We start from the raw sequence: 23,375 nt of genomic DNA on the forward strand, positions 1-23,375 counted from the left end.
TACCTAGATTATTTTACTTTTGACCAGTGGAAATCCCTTGAAGTCTTCCTCTTTTTTATACAAATCTGTTAGTCTTTTACAGATTCCTTACTGTCTGGAAAAGCAAAATGTTCATCTGATACTTCTCTTGTCCTAAACCCAGATTGGTTTTTTGTTATTGGAAACTTTCATATCTTTTAGTGGAAAATGTCATTTCAGGACACAATCCGGGTACTGGGGAGGCTCATTGCTCCTGAGTTCATCATCATTACTAGGTTTTTGGTGAACAAAATTTGAAATACATAGCTGGTAGATAAGATTCATATGTAATAAATGTTATATTATAGAAAGCTTTATGTCATATATAACATAAAATACCTCATGAAAGTGACTCAGTTGTGTCTGACTCTTTGCAACCCCATGGACTGTCCTTGGAATTCTGCAGGCAAGAATACTGGAGTGGGTAGCTGTTGCCTTCTCCAGAGGATCTTCCCAACCCAGGGATTGAACCCAGGTCTTCTACACTGCAGGTGGATTCTTTACCAGCTGAGCCACCAGGAAAGCATGGGTTCATACTCTGGTTTATAATTAGGATTATAAGATTTTGTTTTGCATCTAGAATGTGTTTTGCAAGCTTTTACACTGATACCAAAGCCAGGCAAAGACACTACGAGAAAATTGCAAATATCCTTTATGAATATTGATGTTAAAATCCTGAGCAAAATATGAGCAAACCAAAGAAGTATATTGAAAGGGTTATACTCTATGACCAAGTGGGATTTATTCCTGGAATTTGAGAATGGGTCAACAGACATAAAGGAATCAATGTGATATGTCACTTTAGTAGAATGAAGGAAAAACCCCAAAATATCTCCATTGATGCAATAGATGATTTTGACAGAATTGCACATCTTTTCACAATAAAAGCACTTAGCGAACTAGAAATAGAAGGAAACTTACTATGATAAAGGCCATATATGAAAAACCCACAGCTAACACACATCCAGTGGTGAAAGACAAAGCTTTTCCATGAGAATTGGGAACAATGCCCACTTTTGCAACTTCAGGTTATTATGTTAGAGGTTCCAGCCAAAGCAAATGGGCAAGAAGTAAAATTATTTCTATTCTCAGACAACATGATCTTGTATTTAGATAAACCCTAAACACACATGAAGTTAGAGCTCATAAATGAATTCAGCAAAGTCCCAAGAGTCAAAATCAACACACAACAATCAGTTGCATTTCTATATACTGGCAATGAACAATCCAAAAATATACTTTAAAAAAAAGTTCAACTTACAATCGCATAAAAATAAAATGCTTAGGAATGAATGTAACCCCTCTCAGAATCTAAATGATGCTGAAGCTTTGAAACCAGGGAGAGGTGGTGGTTGAACAACATTGTGCATGCACTAAACACCACCTCATGGTTCACTTAAAATGGTGAATCCTATCTCGTCTGGGCAGTATTCCAGTTTGTGTCCTTTTCTTGTTTCCTCCCAGCAGTTTACTTTCATAATATTTCAGTAAACACCCATATACTCATCACCTAGATTCTACTCATTAGCAGTTTACTATTCTACTCTCTATTATTCTTTATTGCATAATGATCCAGGTCCATTTTATTTTTTGATGCATTTCAAAGAGATTGTCATTATCAATACACTTCACCCCTGAACATTTCAGCTACATATCATCAACTAGAGCTCAATATGTTTTACATATTTTTGAATTAAATGTATAAAATGCATAAATTTTAAGTGTATCTTGCTGAGTGTTGACAAATGCACCCATCTGTGTAACCCAAACCCCTCTCAAGGTATAGAATGTTAAATCATCCTAGAAATTTCCCTCAGGTTCTTTCTTAGTCCCTCCCCTACCCCACCAGAGACAACTACTAATTTTGTGCCTGCTGCTTGCTGCTGCTAAGTCGCTTCAGTCATGTCTGACTCTGTGCGACCCCATAGACGGCAGCCCACCAGGCTCCTCTGTCCCTGGGATTCTCCAGGCAAGAACACTGGAGTGGGCTGCCATTTCCTTCTCCAATGCATGAAAGTGAAAAGTGAAAGTGAAGTTGCTCAGTCGTGTCCGACTCTTCGTGATCCCATGGACTGCAGCCTACCAGGCTCCTCTGCCCATGGGATTTTCTAGGCAGGAGTACTGGAGTGGGTTGCCATTGCCTTCTCTGAAGGCAATGGCAATTTGTCCCTACCGTACAATAATTTTGCCTGTTATATAAACCTTTATATAGTTGGAATCACAGAACATGTATTCTTTTGTATAAGGCTTCTGTCATTCAACACAATATCTTAAGAACTGATTCTCTTTTCAATTCAGTTCAGTTGCTCAGTTGTGTCCGACTCTTTGCAACCCCATGAACTGCAGAACGCCAGGCTTCCCTGTCCATCACCAACTCCTGGAGCCTACTCAAACCCATGTCCATTGCGTCAGTGATGCCATCTAACCATCTCATCCTTTGTCGTCCCCTTCTCTCGCCTTTAGTGTTTTCTAGCATCAAGGTCTTTTCCAATGTGTTGGTTCTTCACATCAGGTGGCCAAAGTATTGGAGTTTCAGCTTCAGCATCAATCCTTCCAATGACTATACAGGACTCATTTCCTTCAGGATTGACTGATTGGCTCTCCTTGCAATCCAAGAGACTCTCAAGGGTCTTCTTCAACACCACAGTTCAAAAGCATCAATTCTTTGGTGCTCAGCTTTCTTTATAGTCCAACTCTCACATCCATACATGACCACAGGAAAAACCATAGCTTTGACTAGATGGACCTTTGTTGGCAAAGTAATGTCTCTGCTTTTTAATATGCTCTCTAGGTTGGTCATAGCTTTTCTTCCAAGGAGCAAGGCGTCTTTTAATTTCTTGGCTGCAATCACCATCTGCAGTGACTTTGGAGCCCAAAAAAATAAAGTCAGCCACTGTTTCCACTTTTTCCCCATCTATTTGCCATGAAGTGATGGGACTGGATGCCATGATCTTAGTTTTTTGAATGTTGAGTTTTAACCCAGCTTTTTCACTGTACTCTTTCACTTTCATCAAGAGGCTTTTTAGTTCTTCTTTTCTTTCTGCCCTGAGGGTGGTGTCATCTGTGTATCTGAGGTTATTCGTATTTCTCCTGGCAATCTTGCTTCCAGCTTGTGCTTCATCTGGCTTGGCATTTCACATGATATACTCTGCATATAAGTTAAATAAGCAGGGTAACAATATGTAGCCTTGACTAAATCCTTTCCTGATTTGGAACCAGTGTGTTGTTTCATGTCCAGTTCTGACTGTTGCCTCTTGATGTGCATATAGATTTCTCAAGAGGCAGGTCAGGTGGTCTGGTATTCCCATCTCTTGAACAATTTCCCACAGTTGTGATTCACACAGTCAAAGGCTTTGGCATAGTCAATAAAACAGAAGTAGATGTTTTTCTGGAACTCTTGTGTTTTCAATGATCCAACAGATGTTGGCAATTTGATTTCTGGTTCCTCTGCCTTCTCTAAATCTAGCTTGAACATCTGGAAGTTTTCAGTTCACGTACTGTTGAAGCCTGGCTTGGAGAATTTTGAGCATTACTTTGCTAGTGTGTGAGATGAGTGCAGTTGTGCAGTAGTTTGAACATTCTTTGATATTGCCTTTCTTTGGGATTGGAATGAAAACTGACCTTTTTCAGTCCTGTGGCCACTGCTGAGTTTTCCAAATCTGCTGGCATATTGAGTGCAGCACTTTGACACCATCATCTTTCAGGATTTGAAATAGCTCAACTGGAATTCCATCACCTCCACTGGCTTTGTTCATAGTGATACTTCCTAAGGCCCACTTGACTTTGCATTCCAGGATGTCTGGCTCTAGATGAGTGATTACACCATCATGGTTATCTGGGTCATGAAGATCTTTTTGTATAGTTCTGTGTATTCTTGCTACCTCTTCTTAATATCTTCTGCTTCTGTTAGGTCCATACCATTTCTGTCCTTTATTCAGCCCATCTTTGCATGAAATGTTCCCTTGGTATCTCTAATTTTCTTGAGGAGGTCTCTAGTCTTTCCAATTCTATTGTTTTCCTCTATTTCTTTGCATTGATCACTGAGGAAGCCTTTCTTACCTTTCCTTGCTATTCGGAACACTGCATTCAAATGGGTAAGTCTTTCCTTTTCTCCTTTGCCTTTCGCTTCTCTTCTTTTCTCAGCTATTTGTAAGGCCTCATCAAAGAAAAACAACACCCCGTTGTAGATGTGACGGGTATAAAGTCTGATACTGTAAAGATATTGCATAGAATTGCATAGAATAGAATATTCTATGCAATATTGCATAGAAACCTGGAATGTTAGGTCTATGAATCAAGGCAAATTGGAAGTGATCAAACAGGAGGTGGCAAGAGTGAACCTCGACATTTTAGGAATCAGTGAACTAAAATGGACTGGAATGGGTGAATTTAACTCAGGTGACTGCTATATCTACCACTGTGGGCAAGAATCCCTTAGAAGAAATGGAGTAGCCATCATAGTCAACAAAAGAGTCTGAAATGCAGTACTTGGATGCAGTCTCAAAAGCAACAGAATGATCTCTGTTCGTTTCCAAGGCAAACCATTCAATATCACGGTAATCGAAGTTTGTGCCCCGACCAGTAATGCTGAAGAAGCTGGAGTTGAACAGTTCTGTGAAGACCTGCAAGAACTTCTAGAACTAACACCCCAGAAAGATGTTCTCTTCATTATAGGGGACTGAAATGCAAAAGTAGGAAGTAAGAGCTACCTGAAATAACAGGCAAATTTGGCCTTGGAGTACAAAACGAAGCAGGTCAAAGGCTAACAGAGTTTTGCCATGAGAACGCCCTGGTAATAGCAAGCACCCTCTTCCAAACAACACAAGAGAAGACTCTACACATGGACATCATCAGATGGTCAATACCGAAATCAGATTGATTATATTCTTTGCAGCACAGATGGAGAAGCTGTATGCAGTCAGCAAGAACAAGACCAGGAGCTTACTATGTCTCAGATCATGAATTCCTTATTGTCAATCTCAGACTTAAAGAAAGTAGGGAAAACCACTAGACCATTCAGGTATGACCTAAATCAAATCCCTTACAATTATACAGTGGAAGTGACAAATAGATTCAAGGGATTAGATCTGTTAGAGTGCCTGAAGAACTGTGGATGGAGTCCCTTGACATTGTACAGGAGGCAGTGATCAAGACCATCCCCAAGATTATCTTAGACCTCCAGTTTTTTAATTCAGAGCTAAGAGAATGCTCCCAGTCCTATTAAAAAAAAAAAAAAGTCAGATCTATATGTGCTGAAATTGAGTATAGGATTGTAAGGTTTTTATTTAATATTTTCTTTTACTGTGTCTCCTTTCTTGCATATCAGTAACCCTAGTTTCCAGGGACATATATGGTGTCATGAAATTACTGTTTTCCTTCATCCTACACAAAATACACATAAAAGTTTCAATAACAATCTCAATACTTTGTATATGACTACAAAGACATTATGACTACTAAAGACAATTAAGCATTTTTAATATGCCTGTTCCTTCCTTTATTTAAAAGTGTATTTATCCATTGTCAAATATGCTATATACATAGACATACATACACACACCATTGTATACTGTACTCTTTCCCTTAAAACCATCACTTAGTTTTACTCCTCCAGTCCTTAAATTGATGCCCTGAGAGGCTATCTGAAACTTATTTTCCAGTAGATTCTTTATAAAGAACTTGTGAAAACTGTGTTCTCTTGACATCTTGCAGGTGGCCTCTATACCTGAAAATCAGCTTGGCTAGTCATAAAACCATATGTCAGATGATTTCATGACAAAATTGCCACTTTAATGATATATTTTTTTATTGTATATCAGTTATACCTCAAGTTGTTTAAAAAAATCTTTAGGTTGTGATTTTTCTTTAAATACCTTAAATATGTTACTCCATTTTTTTCTAGCATAGAGTACTGGTGTTGAAGAAAACCTGATTTCTTGTAACTGATTACTTTTCCTAGATCACCCAAAGCATGATTCTCTTTCTTTAAAGTATAGTAACTTTATTAAGACTATTTCTGGATGTTCTGGGTTGATTCTGTCAGATATGTGGTGGGCCCTTTCAATACGTAGTTTCACTTTTTTTAATTTCAGAAAAGTTTTCTTGAACTTTATTTGTTTGTTGTGTCACCATGATTTGATTTTCTCCTTTCAGGATTTCTATTGGATCTTTTACACTTGTCTTCAGTTGATGTATTTAAAATCTTTTTTAAATTATAGTTATTTGTTTTAATTGGTGATTGCTTTACATTATTGGTCTGATTTCTGCCATCCATCAACATGAATTAGTCATAGGTATACAGATGTCCCCTCTCTTTGGAGACTCCCTCCCTCCAACCCTCTAGGTGGTTACAGAGCCCACTTTGAGTTCCCTGAGTCCTACAGCTAATTTCCAGTGGCTATCTGTTTTACATGTGGAAGTTTATATGCTTCCATGCTGTTCTGTCCGTTTGTCTCACCCTCTCCTTCCTCTCCCTGGCCCTTGTCTGTATGTCTGTTCTCTATGTGTGTGTCTGCATTGCTGCCCTGTGAACAGGTTCATCAGGACTATCTTTCTGGATTCCATATATATGCATTAATATGCAATGTTTGTTTTTCTGACTTCACGCTATAGAATAGGCTCTAGTTTCATTCATCTCAGAATTGACTCAAATGCACTCCTTTTTATGACTGAGTAGTACTCCATTACATATATGTACCACAGCTTTTTTCCCATTCATCTGTGTTGCTTCCATGTCCTAGCTATTGTAAATAATGCTGCAGTGAACACTGGGATGCATGTCTTTTTCAGGTTTGGTTTCTTCAGGGTATATGCCTAGAAATGATATTGCTGGGTCATATGGTGGTTTTATTCCTAGTTTTCTGAGGAATCTCTGTACTGTCTTCCATGGTGGCTGTATCAGTTTACAATCCCCCCAGCAGTGCACGAGGGCTCCCTTTTCCCCGTGCTTTCTCCAGCACTCGTTGTTTGGGGATTTGTTGATGATGGCCATTCTGACTAGTGAGGTGATACTCGTTGTAGTTTTGACTTGCATTTCACTAATAATGAGCGGTGTTGAGCATCTTCTCATGTGTTTATTAGCCATCTGTGTGTGTTCTTTAGAGAAATGTCTGTTTAGGTCTTTTGTCCACTTTTTGACTGGATTGTTTGTTTTTCTGGTATGAGTTGTTTGTATATTTTGGAAATTAATCCTCTGTTGGTTGTTTCATTTGCTATCATTTTCTCCCATTCTGTGGTTTATCTTTTCACCTTGTTTATACTTTCCTTTGCTGTGCAAAAGCTTTTAAGTTTAATTAGGTCCCATTTGTTTATTTTTGTTTTTATTTCCATTATTCTTGGAGGTGGGTCATGGAGGATCTTGCTGTGATTTATGTCATATAGCATTCTGCCTATGTTCTCTTCTAAGAGTTTGATAGTCTGTGGTCTTACATTTAGGTTTTTACTCCATTTTTAGTCTGTCTTTGTATATGGCATGAGAAAGTGTTCTAAGTTTGTTCTTTTACACATAGATGTCCAGTTCTTCCAGCACCGCTTATTCAAGAGACTGTCTTTTCCCCATTGTGTATTCTTGCCTCTTTTGTCAAAGACAAGGTGCCCACGGGTGTGTGGGTTTGTCTCCGGGCTTCCTACCTTGCTCCATTGGTCTGCGCTCTGTGCCAGCACCATACTGTCTGATGACTCTGTGTCTGTGTTATAGTCTGAAATCAGGTAACTTGATTCCTCCAGCTCCATTCTTCTTTCTCAAGATTGCTCTGACTGCTTGGGGTCTTTTGTGTTTCCATATGAATTGTGAAATTTTTTTGTTCTAATTCTGTGAAAAGTGCCATTGGTAATTTGATGGGGATTGCATTGCATTTATATATTACATTGATGGTATAGTCATTCTCACAGTATTGATTCTTCCAGCCCAGGAGCATGGACTCTCTCTCCATCTGTTTGTGTGGTCTGTGATTTCTTTCATCAGCGTCTTGTAGTTTTCTGTATACAGCTCTTTCGCCTCCTTAGGCAAGTTGAGATCTATTAAATAGTTTGCCTCTCCTCCTTCATTTCTTTTTGATTTTTAAAGCTTTGCCCTTTCATCTTTTATCTTCCTTCAGGCATTATCTGTGGTGGTCTTTCACTCCTGTGTCTCTTGTAATCTTCATTTCTGAAATGATTTTTCTTTTTACTTCTAATTCTCTCTGAGTTCTCTTGTCTCATTTCTTTATTTTTGGTTCTGGTTTATTTACTTACCTCTTTTAGCATATTTGGAATATTATAGTTTACCTATTTTGTGGGTATTTCTGCCACATCTTTATTATCTATAGGGATGTAGTCTTCCTTTTTAAAAATAATTTTGTATGGGAGTTTCTATTCCTCATTTTTTACATGAAATTCATTTTCCTTTACTGGAGAAGGACAGCCTGACTTAGAAAAGTTTTTCTAATTTCATGGCTTTAGGTTTGCCTTTTCTCTTTATTGTGAAGTATTGAAAAAATATGGGAATTACCTTCTTATATATTCTAGTGGACCTTGTTGACTTTTATTATCTTTTTTAAAAATTTATTTTTAATTAAAGGATAATTGCTTTTACAATATTGGTTTCATTTCTGCCATACATCAACATGAATTAGCCATAGGTATATATACGTGCCCTCCCCCCTGAAACTCCTCCCACCTCCCACCCTTTCACACCCCCAGGTTGTCACAGAGCCTAGGTTTGAGTTCCCTGCGTCACGCAGCACGTTTCCATTGGCCGTCTGTCTTAGGTGTGGTAGTGAATGTTTCCCTGCTGCTGTCTGCTTCCTCCCCTCTGCCCGTGTCCACTGCTGCCCTGCAGATAGGGTCCTCGGTGCCATCTTTCTAGATTCCACATATATGTGTTAAATATGCGGCATTTGTTTTTCTCTTTCTGACCTACTTCAGCCTGTATGATAGACTCTAGGTTTATCTACCTCATTAGAACTGACTTCAATGTGTTCCTCTTCCCAACAACTTATCCTCAGTGTGGGGCTTTTTTCCTAGGTGGGAGTTTTGAGAGTTCATTTTCAGCCCCTTCAGATCTTAACTGCGCATTACTTGAATCACCTGCAGTTAAGAGTGGGCAGACCCCTCCACTTCCAGGTGGTGGTTCTCAAGTAGATTTGCTGAGTGTTGGAGTGAGTCTTTATGGATTACTTTGGAATTCTTAGGATCAGCACATACCCCGATGTTCCTGTCAAAGAAGATGCCGTAGCTGCTGTCCTAGCCGTCGGTGCTGGCAGTATGCCTTCTACCTAGCTTTGTTCTCGATGCTGTCTACGGGTCCAGGGCTTGCGGTCCTAGTAGCTCTGCCATGCTTTTGTGTATTTTTAGTTTAAAAAATTACGGTATTGCCATCTTCCCCAAATCACCAAATTAATGCTTCCCCAAATTAATGTTTAATTTTTCTACCTGTCATCTCTAGATCCTCAGACAGATTCTAAACTTCCTGAAGGGCTGTCAGGATCTCACACAGACTGGCTCACGTTAAATGTTGGAGGGCGGTACTTTACAACCACACGGTAGGTGCACATGCACGTGTGTGTCGACGTGGTACTACATGCTGTCTGTTCTTTCCTTCAGATGACTGATTTCCTTAGAAGATATTCCAGTGCTGCTTAAATATTCTGTGTGATTTGAAACCAATTTTTAGAAAGTTTTTTAAGAGTAGAAAAATGGCTCATAAGTCATTCCAGAGAAGGCACAAAAAGCATGAATTTAGCATTTTTAGAATATGTTTTTAAAATATTGAGCAATATACTTGTAACACAAGTAAGAAAATTAACAACACTGAAATTTTAAGACACAACTGCTTATACTAAAGGGATAAAAACAGCCTACTTTAAAGCATGAAAATTGTGATATAGTTGCGTGCTAGAGGGATAGATTAGCATTGAAGTTAAAGTCAACTAAATCAATGTTTAAATCAAAGGAAGTGCCAGATTAGAAGGGATTTTGATAAATGGCAACTTACTGCACATTTTTGTCTCCCAGCATCACTCCTCCCAGGTTGTAGCATGCATCTTTTTGAGAGAGCAGCTGAGATCAAGTATACTCTTGACTTAAATATGTTTGTTTATAAAGACAAATGGAGAAATCCATTTTTTTCCCTGAATTCTTAGGAGCACTTTAGTGAATAAAGAACCCGACAGTATGCTGGCCCACATGTTTAAGGACAAAGGTGAGTGCAGTCCATAATTTTCCCATTTTGCATCTGTAGCTGTATTGACTTTAAAAACTCCTGTCCTTTTGTACTTTTTAATGGTATTGGTAATAATCTGTACAAGAGTAAAAACATACTGGTCTGCTACACAGTTTGCTTCCTATAAATTTCTGACTTTATTTTTTGCTTATGGGGGGGTGGCTATCTTCATTTTGTTGGCCCCACAGGTGTCTGGGGAAATAAACAAGATCATAGAGGAGCTTTCTTAATTGACCGAAGTCCTGAGTACTTTGAACCCATTTTGAACTACTTACGTCACGGACAGCTCATTGTCAATGATGGGATTAATTTATTGGGTGAGTTTTCAATGCAATTCCTTATATTTTTGTAAGTTTAGGATTTATACTTTCTTTTTAACTAGCTAAGTATAATGTATTTTCATCAAGTAAAATTCTTTTTCATTTTTAAAACTAAATGCTTTTACGTGTATACGAGTATATATAGTTACAGAGGTATAGCCACAGGTAAATGGCTTTTCACGTATGTATATAACCCATGAATTCCAATTTTGGATTCTGAATAGACTTAGAATTTATCAGTAAGCACTCTAAAGGATTTTATTATTTTAAAATTTTTATCTATTTACTTTTTAAGTTGTCCTTTCTTTGTTTTTGGCTGCACTGGGTCTTCGTTGCTTTGTGCAGGCTTTCTGTGGCTGCGGTGAGCAGGGGCTACTCTGTGTTGCAGTGTGTGGGCTTCTCGCTGTGATAGCTTCTCTTATGGTGGAACGCTGGCTTCAGTAGCTGTGGCACTTGGGTTTAGTTGCTTCATGGCACATGAAGTCTTCCTGGACCAGGGATCAAACCCGCGTCCCCTGCATTGGCAGACAGATTACCCACATTGCCACCATGGAAGTCCCTGTTGTTTTTAAAATGGCATTATGAGGGCGACTTGGATTCAGGTTATGGACCTTCCCATTATATTGAGAAGTAAGGTCAAGAGAGGAAATTGTACTTTGGAATCACAGGACTGGATTAGAATCTTGATTCTACAACTTACTACATGATTAACCTGGGGATAGTCTGAGTCCCCTTTGAAAACTGTTAAAAATATTCTCACCTCAGGGCTTCCTTGGTGGTCCAGTGGTGAAGACTTTTTCTTCCAGTGCAGGGGCTGTGGGTTCAGTTCCTGGTCAGGGAATTAAGAATGCTGCACTGCGTGGGTGGGACAAAAAAATTTAAAACAACATTCATCCCTGCCTGCATAGTGAGATTTCTGTTAACGTTCATGATGACAGTGAACATGAGGTTCCTTGTAAAGTAGTTCACAGGCCTCCTCCAAGTGAGAGAAGCCAGTCTATCCTGTGGAGTGGTAGGGAAGGCGGTGATCTTAGGGCAGTCTGTTGTCAGGAAGATGTGTGGACTTAACATTCCAGAGCTGTGATTTTTAAAGAAAAACGGAAAATCTAACGTTTTATGTAAGATCTGACTTTAAAAATGCTACTCCAAAAAATAAAATAAAATAAAATGCTACTCCGCAAACACGTCAGAATCAAGGGCTCGGGAGTTGAGCATGTGAACTGGAGTCAGGCAGCTGCTGTTCAGTCACTGAGTCACGTCTGACTCTTCGCGGCTCCATGGACTGCAGCGTGCCAGGCTTCTCTCTGCTTCACTGTCTCCCACAGTCTGCTCAGACTCGTGTCCTTTGAGTCAATGCCATCCTACCATCTAATTCTCTGTCGCCTCTTTTGCCTCCTCAATCTTTCCCAGCATTAGGGTCTTTTCCAATGAGCAGGCCCATTGCATCAAGTGGCCAAAGTATTGAAGCTTCAGCATTAGTCCTTTTTGAATATTCAGGGTTGATTTCCTCTAGGATTGACTGGTTTGATCTCCTTGTTGTCCAAGGGACTCTCAAGAGTCTTCTCCAGCACCACAGTTTGAAAACATCAATTCTTTGGCGCTCAGCATTCTTTATGGTCGAACTCTCACATCCGTAGATGAATATTGGAAAAACCATAGCTTTGACTATACAGACTTCTGTCAGCAAAGAGATGTCTTTGCTTTTTAATATGCTGTCTAGGTTTGTCATAACTTTCCTTCCAAGGAGCAAGTGTCTTTTAATTTCATGGCTGCAGTTAGCATCCACAGTGATTTTGGAGCCCAGGAAATAAAATCTGTTTGTATGAAATGGTGGGACTGGATGTCACGATCTTAGTTTTTTGAATGTTAAGATTAAAGTTAGCTTCTGTACTCTCCTCTTTCACCCTCATCAAGAGGCTAATTGGTTCCTCTTTGCTTTCTGCCATTAGTATGGTATCTGAGGTTGTTGATATTTCTACTGGCAGTCTTGATTCCAGCTTGTGGTCATCTGGCCTGACATGTTTCATGATGTACTCTGCATAGAATAAACAGAGTGACAATATACAGCCTTGACTTATTCCTTTCCCAGTTTTCAGCCAGTCTGTTGTTTCATGTCAGGTTCTAACTTGCTTCTTGACCTGCATTCAGGTTTCTCAGGAGGCAGGTAAGATGCTCTGGTATTCTCATCTCTAAGAATTTTGCACAATTTGTTGTGATCCACATAGTTAAAGGCGTTAGTATAGTTGGTGAAGTATTTTTTTTTTTAATTCCCTTGCTTTCTCTATGATCCATCAAATGTTGGTAATGCAATGTCTGGCAATTCCTCTGCCTTTTCTAAACCCAGCTTTTACATCTGGAATTTCTAGGTTCATGTACTGCTGACGCCTAGCTTGAAGGATTTTGAGCATAACCTCACTAGCATGTGAAAGGAGTGCAATTGTCCAGTAGTTTGAACATTCTTTGGCACTGCCCTTCTTTGGGGTTGGAATGAAAACTGACCCTTTCCAGTCCTGTGGCCACTGCTGAGTTTTTTAGATTTGCTGGCATATTGTGTGCAGCACTTTGACAGCATCATAGTTTAGAATTTGAAATAGCTTAGCTGGAATTCCATCACCTCCACTAGCTTTGTTTGTAGTAATGCTTCCTAAGGCCCACTTGACTTCACACTTAAGAATGTCTGTCTGTAGGTGAGTGACCACACCATCACGGTTATCTGGGTCATTAAGACTTTTTTTGTATAGTTGCTCTGTGTATTCTTGCCACTTCTTAATCTCTTCTGTTTCTGTTAGGTCCTCACCGTTTCTGTCCTTTATTTTGCCCATCCTTGCATTAAGTGTTCACTTAGTATCTCCGGTTTCCTTGAAGAGATCTTAAGTCTTTCCCATTCTATTGTTTTCCTCTGTTTATTTGCATTGTTCTCGTAAGAAGGCCTTCGTTTTCTCTCCTGGCTGTTCTCTGGAACTCTGCATTCATCTGGGTATATCGTTCCCCTCTCCTCTGCCTCCCGCTTCTCTTCTTGCCCAGCTGTTTGTAAATCCTCCTCAGACCAGCACTTTGCCTTCTTGCATTTCTTCTTTGCGATGGTTTTGCCCACGTCTTCCTGCACAAACCTCCATCCATAGTCCTCCAGGCTCTCTGTCTACCAAATCTCATCTCTTGAATCTATTTGTCACCTTCACTGTATAATCATAAGGGATTTAATTTAGGTCATACCTGAATGGCCTATTGGTTTTCTCTACTTTCTTCATATAAGTCTGAATTTTGCAATAAGGATCTCATGATGTGAGCCACAGTCAGCCCCAGGTCTTGTTTATGCTGACTCTATAGAGCTTCTCTATCTTTGGCTGCAAAGAATGTAATCAGTCTGATTTCATTATTGACCATCTGGTGATGTCCATGTGTAAAGTCATCTCTTGTGTTGGGAAAAGGTGTTCTGCTATGACCAGTGTGTACTCGTGACAAAACTCTGTTGGTCTTTGCCCTGCTTCATTCTGTACTCCAAGGCCAAATTTGCCTGTTACTCCAGGTATCTCTTGACTTCCTACATTTGCATTCCAATTCCCTATGATGAAAAGGGCATTTTTTTTTTTTTTTGGTATTAGTTTTAGAATTCTTGTAGGTCTTCATAGAACCTGTCAACTTCAGCTTCTTTGGCATCAGTACTTGGGGCATAGACTTGGATTATTGTGATGTTGAATGGCTTGCCTTGGAAACCAACCGAGATCTTTCTTTCATTTTTGAGATTGCACCTAATTACTGCATTTCGGACTCTCTTGTTGACTACGAGGGCTAATCCATTTCTTCTCAGGGACTCTTCCCCTCAGTTGTAGATGTGATGGTCATCTGAATTAAATTCTCCCATTCCAGTCCATTTTATTTCACAGACTCCTCTGATATATTGATGTTTATGCTTGCCTTCTCCTTCTTGATCACCTCTAATTTACCTTGATTCATGGACCTAACATTCCAAGTTCTTATGCAGTATTGTTCTTTATAACGTTGGACTTTACTTTCACACCAGACACATCCACAACTGAGCATTGTTTTTGCTTTGTCCCAGCTGCTTCACTCTTTCTGGAGCTATTGGTAATTAACTGCCCTCTGCTCTTACCCAGTAGTGTAATAGGACACCTTCTGACCTGGGGGGCTCATCTTCGGGTGTTACGTCTTTTTGTCTTTTCACACTGTTCATGAAGCTCTTGCAGCAAGAATCCTGCAGGGCTTTGCCCTCCCTCCTCCAGTAGACCGCATTTCGTTAGATCTCTCCACTGTGACCCATTCCCCATGATAAGACTGTGATCCACAAAGGGGCACAAACTCTATAATGAAATACGAAACACTCAATTACTTGCAGTGTTGTCATATTAAATTTACATTGCCTTAAAACTTACCTACCCAAAGCCAGTGTTCTGTGACAACCTGGAGGGATAGGGTAGGGAGGGAGCTGGGAGGGGGATTCAGGATGAAGGGACCAGTGTATACCTGTGGCTGACTCCTACTGATGTATGGCAAAAACCATCAAAATATTTGTAATTATCCTCCAATTAGAATAAATTAATTAAAAGATGATATGGGTTGACCCTTTCATCTAGCTCCACAATGACTCATATTCCTCTTGTTCCTCTTATTCTTCACCTTCTACCAATGATTGCTCTAAGCTTCTAGCCTATGTTTCATTTCAGCCATTCTGCTGTAATAATTACTGTAAAAATTAACAGTGATCTATGCTTATACAAATCCTTATCTTTTCACCACCTGTATCCCTCTGCCACTTTTCACTTTAATGGACGCCCTCTCATTCTGAGAACATTTAAACTTGAGCTTTATATGGCCAGTGGGCTCTTTTATATTTCCCACTTGCATTTTTCCCTATGTCATTGATAGCATTTCATATCCTACCTGCCTAGGAAATGACATTGGAAGTGTAAATATTTCCGTGCTCCCTCAGACCTCAGCAAGGCAGGCTGTTGCCAAGCTGGTCCTGTTTTTCCTTTTTCATGTTTCCCAGCCACTGTTCTTATTTATTCAGTTGTTCAGCAAACACAGAGTTCTCTAGTGGATTTATTTGGCGTCATGTTGGTGCAAGCAATTATTTGGATTGGCCAAAAAATTCATTTGAGTTTCCATGCACATATAGAAATCCTGAATGAACTTTTTGGCCAACCCAGTACTTGCTTTAAAATGATCTCTAATTAACATATTTGTCTTTCCCCTACTTTTATTTCTTGCTTCTACTAGTTTGTATATTCATTAGTGAGTATTTTTTTACCTTCATGATTTCCCCTTGTTCCCTTCCTTTAATGACCTTCATTTTTTCAATAAATCATCTTTCTTTACTTGTATTTGTCTTGAAAATCCTCCCCCTGACTTAAATCATCTATTCTCTGCCTCTTTGCTAAATCTCACCTCAATCCAGTTATTTTTTTAGCCTGAGAACTTTTCTGGCATTTCAGTGTTTATTTAAGATGAGTTTTCTGAACCCTAATTTGATAAAATAATTAACGATCTCAAATGTCAAAAACTATGTAATAGAGATTCAGTAGCTTCTCTAAGACAAAGCACAGAACTGGAATCTTTTTATAATTTATTTTTGGCTGTACTGGGTCTGCATTGCTGCACGGGCTCCTCTGCAGTTGCTGTCTGCGGGCTCCTCATTGCGGTGGCTTTCGTTACGGATCGCAGGCTGTCGGGCATGCAGGCTTTAGTAGATGAGCACATGAGCTCTCAGCAGTCGTGGCTCCCGGACTCTAGAAGACAAGCTCAGTCCTTGTGCCACATAGGCTTAGCTGCTCCGCGGGATATGGGATCTTTCTAGACCAGGTATCAAACCCGTGTCTCCTCCATCGGCAGGCAGATTCCTTATACCTGTGCCACCAGGGAAGCTCCCTAGCTGGGGTTTAAATTCAGGTCACGTTGTGCGAAGAGAAAAAGCACTAAATACTTCTTCCTGTTCTCAGCTGTCCAATTTTGTGTTTATAAGACTTTTCTGGATGTTTTTGAGGTTTAGTTCTGAACCTCAAATTAAAAAACAAGTGCTTACCACCTTCCCTAGGAAGTTCTGATTTACTCAGAAAACCATAGCCCACTGAGAGCAAGGCCCTCTGGCACCCTTCTCTGGTGGTTCTCTACCTGGGGAAAAGAGTGGCGAGTGGCTGGCCCTTCATGAGGACTGAGGAGATGAAGCCTCCCTGGTGTGGCTGAAAACTGTCCCGTCAGAGCGGCCACCTGAGCACCGTGCTAACAATCAGGTGACCTGTGTTTTGCAGTTGGAATACTGAGGGTGGAGCTCGTTATTGCTACAAAGATCATCTGTTGTTCAGTTGCTAAGTTGTGTCTGACGTTTTGCGACTCCATGGACAAAGATTATAACCTTCTCAAATAACTGTTTGGTTTTCCTATATCTACATATAGGTACCCTTATTATGTTTGAACTATTTGAAGGGGAGGGATTACATCTCCTATTTCTATATGATTTTTATGTCTTTTGTAGTTTTTTAATATGTAGACTCAGCAAACTGAATGACTGAGGTCTTCATTTGAAGGAGAATTGATTTCCAAATTTATTCCCACATAATCTAATGAAGATGTTTATTGGCAGATATGAGACAGTATATATACCAAGCCACATAGAGAAGGTACAGAGTTTTTTTTGCCAAAGAAAAGGAAGTGATAGATAAGATCTGTTTTGTCATGTAGAAATCATTTGTTAAAATTTACATTATTGAAGTATAGTTGATTTATGGTGTTGTGTAAATTTCTATTGCACAGCACAGTGATTCAGTTATACCTACATAGACATTCTTTTTTGTATTCTTTTCTGTTATGGTTTATCACAGAATACTGACTATACTTGCCCGTGCTAGACAGTAGGACCTTGTTGTTTATCCATTCCATATGTGATAGTCTACATCTGCTAATCCCAAACACTGAATCCTTCTCTACACATTCTCTTTTCCCCCTTGGCAAACCACAAGTGTGTTCTCTATGTCAGTGAATCTATATTTTGTTTTTGTAGATAAGTTCATTTGTGTCATATTTTAGATTCCAAATATAAGTGATATCATATGATATTTGTCTTTTGTTTGTCTGACTTAATTTCACTTAGTATGACAGTCTCTAGGTTCATCTGTGTTGCTGCAAATGGCTTTATTTCATGCTTTTTTATGGCCGAGTAGCATTCGATTGTATATGTGTACCACACCTTGATCCATTCATCTGTTGATGGACATTTAAGTTCTTTCTATGTCTTGGCTATTTTTGAAAATTTTTTTTATATTGAAAAATATTTGATTAACAGTGTTGTGCTAGTTTTGGGTGTATAGCAAAGTGATTCAGTTTATATTTACATCTATCTTTTTCAAATCGTTTTCCCATTTAGGAAAACATTTAGGAAAAAAATTGTTATCCCATTATAAGATATTGAGCAGAGTTCCCTGTGTCATGTAGTACGTCCCCACTGGCAATCTGTTTTAAACATAGCATTGTATACATGTAAATCCCAAACTTCCGGTCTATCAGTCTCCCCATCCCTCCCACTGGCAACCATAAGTTTGTTTCCTAAGTCTGATAGTCTGCCTCCACCTTGTAGATAGTTCATTTGTATCATTTTTTTAGATTCTACCTGTTCAGTTCAGTTGTTCAGTCGTGTCTGACTCTATGCCACCCCATGAATCGCAGCACGCCAGGCTTCCCTGTCCATCACCAACTCCCAGAGTATACTCAAACACATGTTCATCGAGTCAGTGACGCCATCCAGCCATCTCATCCTCTGTCATCCCCTTCTCCTCCTGCCCCCAATCCCTCCCAGCATCAGCGTCTTTTCCAATGAGTCAACTCTTCACATGAGGTGGCCAAAGTATTGGAGTTTCAGCTTCAGTATCAGTCCTTCCAATGAACACCCAGGACTGATCTCCTTTAGGATGGACTGGTTGGGTCTCCTTGCAGTCCAACGGACTCTCAAGAGTCTTCTCCAACACCACAGTTCAAAAGCATCAATTTTTCGGCGCTCACCTTTCTTCACAGTCCAGCTCTCACATCGATACATGACCACTGGAAAAACCATCGCCTTGACTAGACGGACCTTTGTTGGCACAGCAATGTCTCTGCTTTTTAATATGCTATCTAGGTTGGTCATAACTTTCCTTCCAAGGAGTAAGTGTCTTTTAATTTCATGGCTGCAATCACCATCTGCAGTGATTTTGGAGCCCCCAAAAATAAAATCTGACACTGTTTCCCCATCTATTTACCTGTAAGTGATTTCATGTGACAGTTGCCTTTCTCTGTGCTTCACTCCACCAGGTCCACCCATGTTGCTGCCAGTGGCATTATTTCATTGTTTTTAATGGCTGAGTAATACTCTACTGCATGTTTGTACTACATTTTCTTTTTGTTATTTCTCAGTTGGCATAGAGTTGCTTTACACTGCCGTGTCAGTTTCTGCTGTCCAGTGAGATGGGTGAGTCACACACACATCCCCTCTCTTTCGGACGTCCTTCCCATCCAGGCCGCCACAGCGGTCCCAGGAGCTCGCCCTGTGCTCCACAGTGGGTTCTCACTGGTTTTCTGTTTTACACGTGGCGGTGCATATACGTCAGTCCCAACCACCCCCACTGCAGTCCACCTCTCTTCTTTCCCTTCCTTATCCATATGTTTGTTCTCTGCATCAGTGTCTCTATCTCTGGTTTGCACAAAAGATCACCTGTGCCATTTTTTCTGGACTCTACATATATGTGTTAACAGGTAGTATTTGTTTTTCTTTGACTTCAGTCTAAATGATAGTCTGTAGGTCCATCCACATCTCTGCAAATGACACATTTTAGTTCCTTTTTATGACTGAGTAATATCCATTGTATATATGTACCACATCTTTATCCATTCATGTTCTGTTGTCATTTAGGTTGGTTTAATGTCTTGGCTATTATAAATAGTGCTGCCGTGAACATAGGGGTGTATATGTCTCTGAATTATACTCCTGTCTGGATGTATGCCTAGGAGTGGGATTGCCAGATCATATGGTAATTCTGTTTTTAGTGTTTTGAGGAATATCTGTATTGTTTTCCATAGTGGCTGTACCAATTTGCATTCCCACCAACAGTGTACAAGGATTCCTTCTTCTCCATACCCTCTCCTGTATTTGGTATTTAAGTACTTTTTAATGATGGTCATTCTGGGCAGTGTGAGATGATACCTCATTGTAGTTTTGATTGCATATTTCTAATACTTAGTGATGTTGAGCATCTTTTCATGTGTCTGTTGACCGTCTGTATTTCTTCTTTGGAGAAATGTCTGTCTGGATCTTTGGCCCATTTTTTGGTTGGGCTGCTTATTTTTTTGTTATTGACTTATGTGAGCTATTTGTATATTTTGGAAAGTAAGCCCTTGTTTGTTGCATCATTTGCAAATATTTTCTCTTGCTTGATAGGTTGTCTCTTTGTTTATGGCTTCCTTTGCTGTGCAGTGCTTATGTTTGATTAGGTCCCATTTGTTTAATTTTGCTTTTATTTCTGTTGGTCTTGGGAGACTGACTTAAGAAAACATTGGTCCAATTCGGGTCAGAAAACGTTTTGTTTATGTTCCCTCCTAGCAATTTTTATGGTGTCATGTCTTATGTTTAAGTCTTTAAGCCATTTTGAGTTTATTGTTGTGTATGCTGTGAGGCTGTGTTCTTAACTTGATGATTTACATGCTGATGTCCAACTTTCACAGCACCAGTTACTGAGGAGTCTCTCATCTCCCTTGTATATTCTTGCCATCTTTGTTGAAGATTAATTGACTGTAGGTGTATTGGTTTATTTCTGGGCTCTTTTTTCTGTTCCATTGGTCTATATATCTGTTATTGTGCTAATACCATGCTGTTTTGATTATTGTAGCTTTGAGTATTATCTGAAGTCTGGGACAGTTAAGCCTGCTGCATTGCTTTTTTTCTTCAGTATTCCTTTGGCAATTCTGGGTCTTTTATGGTTCCATATAAATTTTAGGACTTTTTTTTTCTAGTTCTGTGAAAAATCTTGTGGGTAATTTGATTGGGACCACACCAACCAGTCCATCCTAAAGCAGATCAGTCCTTGGTGTTCATTGGAAGGACTGATGTTGAAGCTGAAACTCCAATACTTTGGCCACCGAATGTGAAGAGCTGACTCATCTGAAAAGATCCTGATGCTGGGAAAGATTGAGGGCAGGAGGAGAAGGGGACGACAGAGGATAAGATGGTTGGATGGCATCACCAATTCAATGGACATGGGTTTGGGTAGACTCTGGGAGTTGGTGATGGACAGGGAGGTCTGATGTGCTGCAGTTCATGGGGTCACAAAGAGTTGGACACAACTGAGTGACTGAACTGAACAATAAATCTCTGGATTGCTTTGGGCAGTGTGGCCATTTTAATAATATTAATTCTTATAGTCCATGAGATTTTGATATCTTGGTGATCTTGTTGATCTTTGAATCACCATCAGTTTCATATATGAATCATGAAATCAGTCTTTTACCTCCTGTTCATATTTATTCTTAAGTATTTTATTTTGTTTCAGGCATTTTAAAACGGATTTCTTTTTACATTCACTTTTTGTGAATGTAAAGATGTGCAACCCATTTCTGTATGTTAATTTGTATCCTACTACCTTGCTGAATTCATTTTATCAGTTCTAGTGGCTTTTCGATGGAATCTTTAGGGTTTTCTATATATAGTATCAGGACTTCCCCAGTGACTCAGCAGTAAAGAATCCACCTGCAGTGCAGGAGCTGCAGGAAATGTGGGTTTGATCCCTGGGTGGCGAAGATCTCCTAGAGGAGGACATGGCTACCCACTCTAGTGTTCTTGCCTAGGAAGTCCCATGGACACAGGAGCTACAGTCCTTTGGGTCGCAAAGAGACAAACAGGATTGAAGTGTCTTACCACGCAGGCACATCTATTGTGTCATTTCATCTAAATATAATGACAGTTTTACCTCTTTCTTTCCAATTTGGATACCTTTTATTTCTTTTTCTTGTGTGTTTGCTGTCAACTGGGACTTCCTATGCTATGTTGAATACAAGTGGTAAGAATTGGCAACCTTGTTTTATTCCAGATTTTAGTGGAAGGGCTTGTTCACCTTTTCATAGTTGAGTATTATACTATTTATGCAAGAATACACAGAAGAACTGTACAAAAAAGATCTTCATGACCCAGATAATCACAATGGTGTGATCACTCACCTAGAGCCAGACATCCTGGAATGTGAAGTCAAGTGGGCCTTAGGAAGCATCACTATGAACAAAGCTAGTGGAGGTGATGGAATTCCAGTGGCGGTATTTCAAATCCTGAAAGATGATGCTGTGAAAGTTCTGCACTCAATATGTCAGCAAATTTGAAAAACTCAGCAGTGGCCACAGGACTGGAAAATGTCAGTTTTCATTCCAATACCAAAGAAAGGCAATCCCAAAGAATGCTCAAACTACTGCACAATTGCACTCATCTCACACGCTAGTAAAGTAATGCTCAAAATTCTCCAAGCCAGGCTTCAGCAACACATCAACCATGAACTTCCAGATGTTCAAGCTAGTTTTAGAAAAGGCAGAGGAACCAGAGATCAAATTGCCAACATCCGCTGGATCATCGAAAAAGCAGGAGAGTTCCAGAAAAACATCTATTTCTGCTTTATTGACTATGTCAAAGCCTTTGACTCTGTGGATCACAATAAACTGTGGAAAATTCTGAAAGAGATGGGAATACCAGACCACCTGACCTGCCTCTTGAGAAACCTGTATGCAGGTCAGGAAGCAACAGTTAGAACTGGACATGGAACAACAGACTGATTCCAAATAGGAAAAGGAGTACAACAAGGCTGTGTATTGTCACCCTGCTTATTTAACTTATATGCAGAGTACATCACGAGAAATGCTGGGCTGGATGAAGCACAAGCTGGAATCAAGATTGCGGGGAGAAATATCAATAACCTCAGATATGCAGATGACACCACCCTTATGGCAGAAAGTGAAGAGGAACTAAAAAGCCTCTTGATGAAGGTGAAAGAGAAGAGTGAAAAAGTTGGCTTAAAGCTTAACATTCAGAAAACTAAGATCACGGCATCTGGTCCCATCACCTCATGGGAAATAGATGGGGAGACAGTGGAAACAGTGTCAGACTTTATTTTGGGGAGCTCCAAAATCACTGCAGATGGTGACTGCAACCATGAAATTAAAAGACGCTTACTCCTTGAAAGGAACGTTATGACCAACCTAGATAGCATATTAAAAAGCAGAGACATTACTTTGCCAACAAAGGTCTGTCTAGTCAAGGCTATGGTTTTTCTGGTGGTCATGTATGTATGTGAGAGTTGGGACTGTGAAGAAAGCTGAGTGCCGAAAAATTGATGCTTTTGAACTGTGGTATTGGAGAAGACTCCTGAGAGTCCATTGGACTGCAAGGAGATCCAACCAGTCCATCCTAAAGGAGATCAGTCCTGGGTGTTCATTGGAAGAACTGATACTGAAGCTGAAACTCCAATACTTTGGCCACCTCATGAGAAGAGTTGACTCGTTGGAAAAGACGCTGATGCTGGGAGGGATTGGGGGCAGGAGGAGAAGGGGATGACAGAGGATGAGATGGCTGGATGGCATCACCAACTCGATGGGCATGAGTTTGAGTAGACTTCAGGAGTTGGTGATGGACAGGGAAGCCTGGCGTGCTGCGATTCATGGGGTCGCAAAGAGTCGGACATGACTGAGCGACTCAACTGATACTATTTATAACTGTTGTCATAAATAGCATTTATTATGTTGATATATATTCCCTGTTTACTCAGTTTGGTGAGAGATTTTTTTTTTTTTTTAATCGTGACTGCCTGTTGAATTTTATC

At 39.8% G+C, this 23,375-nt stretch overlaps 1 protein-coding gene across 1 annotated transcript in view; it reads left to right on the forward strand.

Moving 5' to 3' along the window:
* Positions 1 to 23,375, forward strand: part of KCTD9 (potassium channel tetramerization domain containing 9) — an 83,174-nt gene that overhangs the window by 13,454 nt on the left and 46,345 nt on the right. Inside the window, exons 4-6 of the mRNA XM_043927737.1 lie at positions 9,443 to 9,539; positions 10,140 to 10,198; positions 10,408 to 10,536. Coding sequence (XP_043783672.1) covers positions 9,443 to 9,539; positions 10,140 to 10,198; positions 10,408 to 10,536 — 285 coding nt within the window. The remainder of the gene's footprint in view (positions 1 to 9,442; positions 9,540 to 10,139; positions 10,199 to 10,407; positions 10,537 to 23,375) is intronic.

Source organism: Cervus elaphus, chromosome 16, assembly GCF_910594005.1.
Source record: "Cervus elaphus chromosome 16, mCerEla1.1, whole genome shotgun sequence".
NCBI lineage: Eukaryota > Metazoa > Chordata > Mammalia > Artiodactyla > Cervidae > Cervus > Cervus elaphus.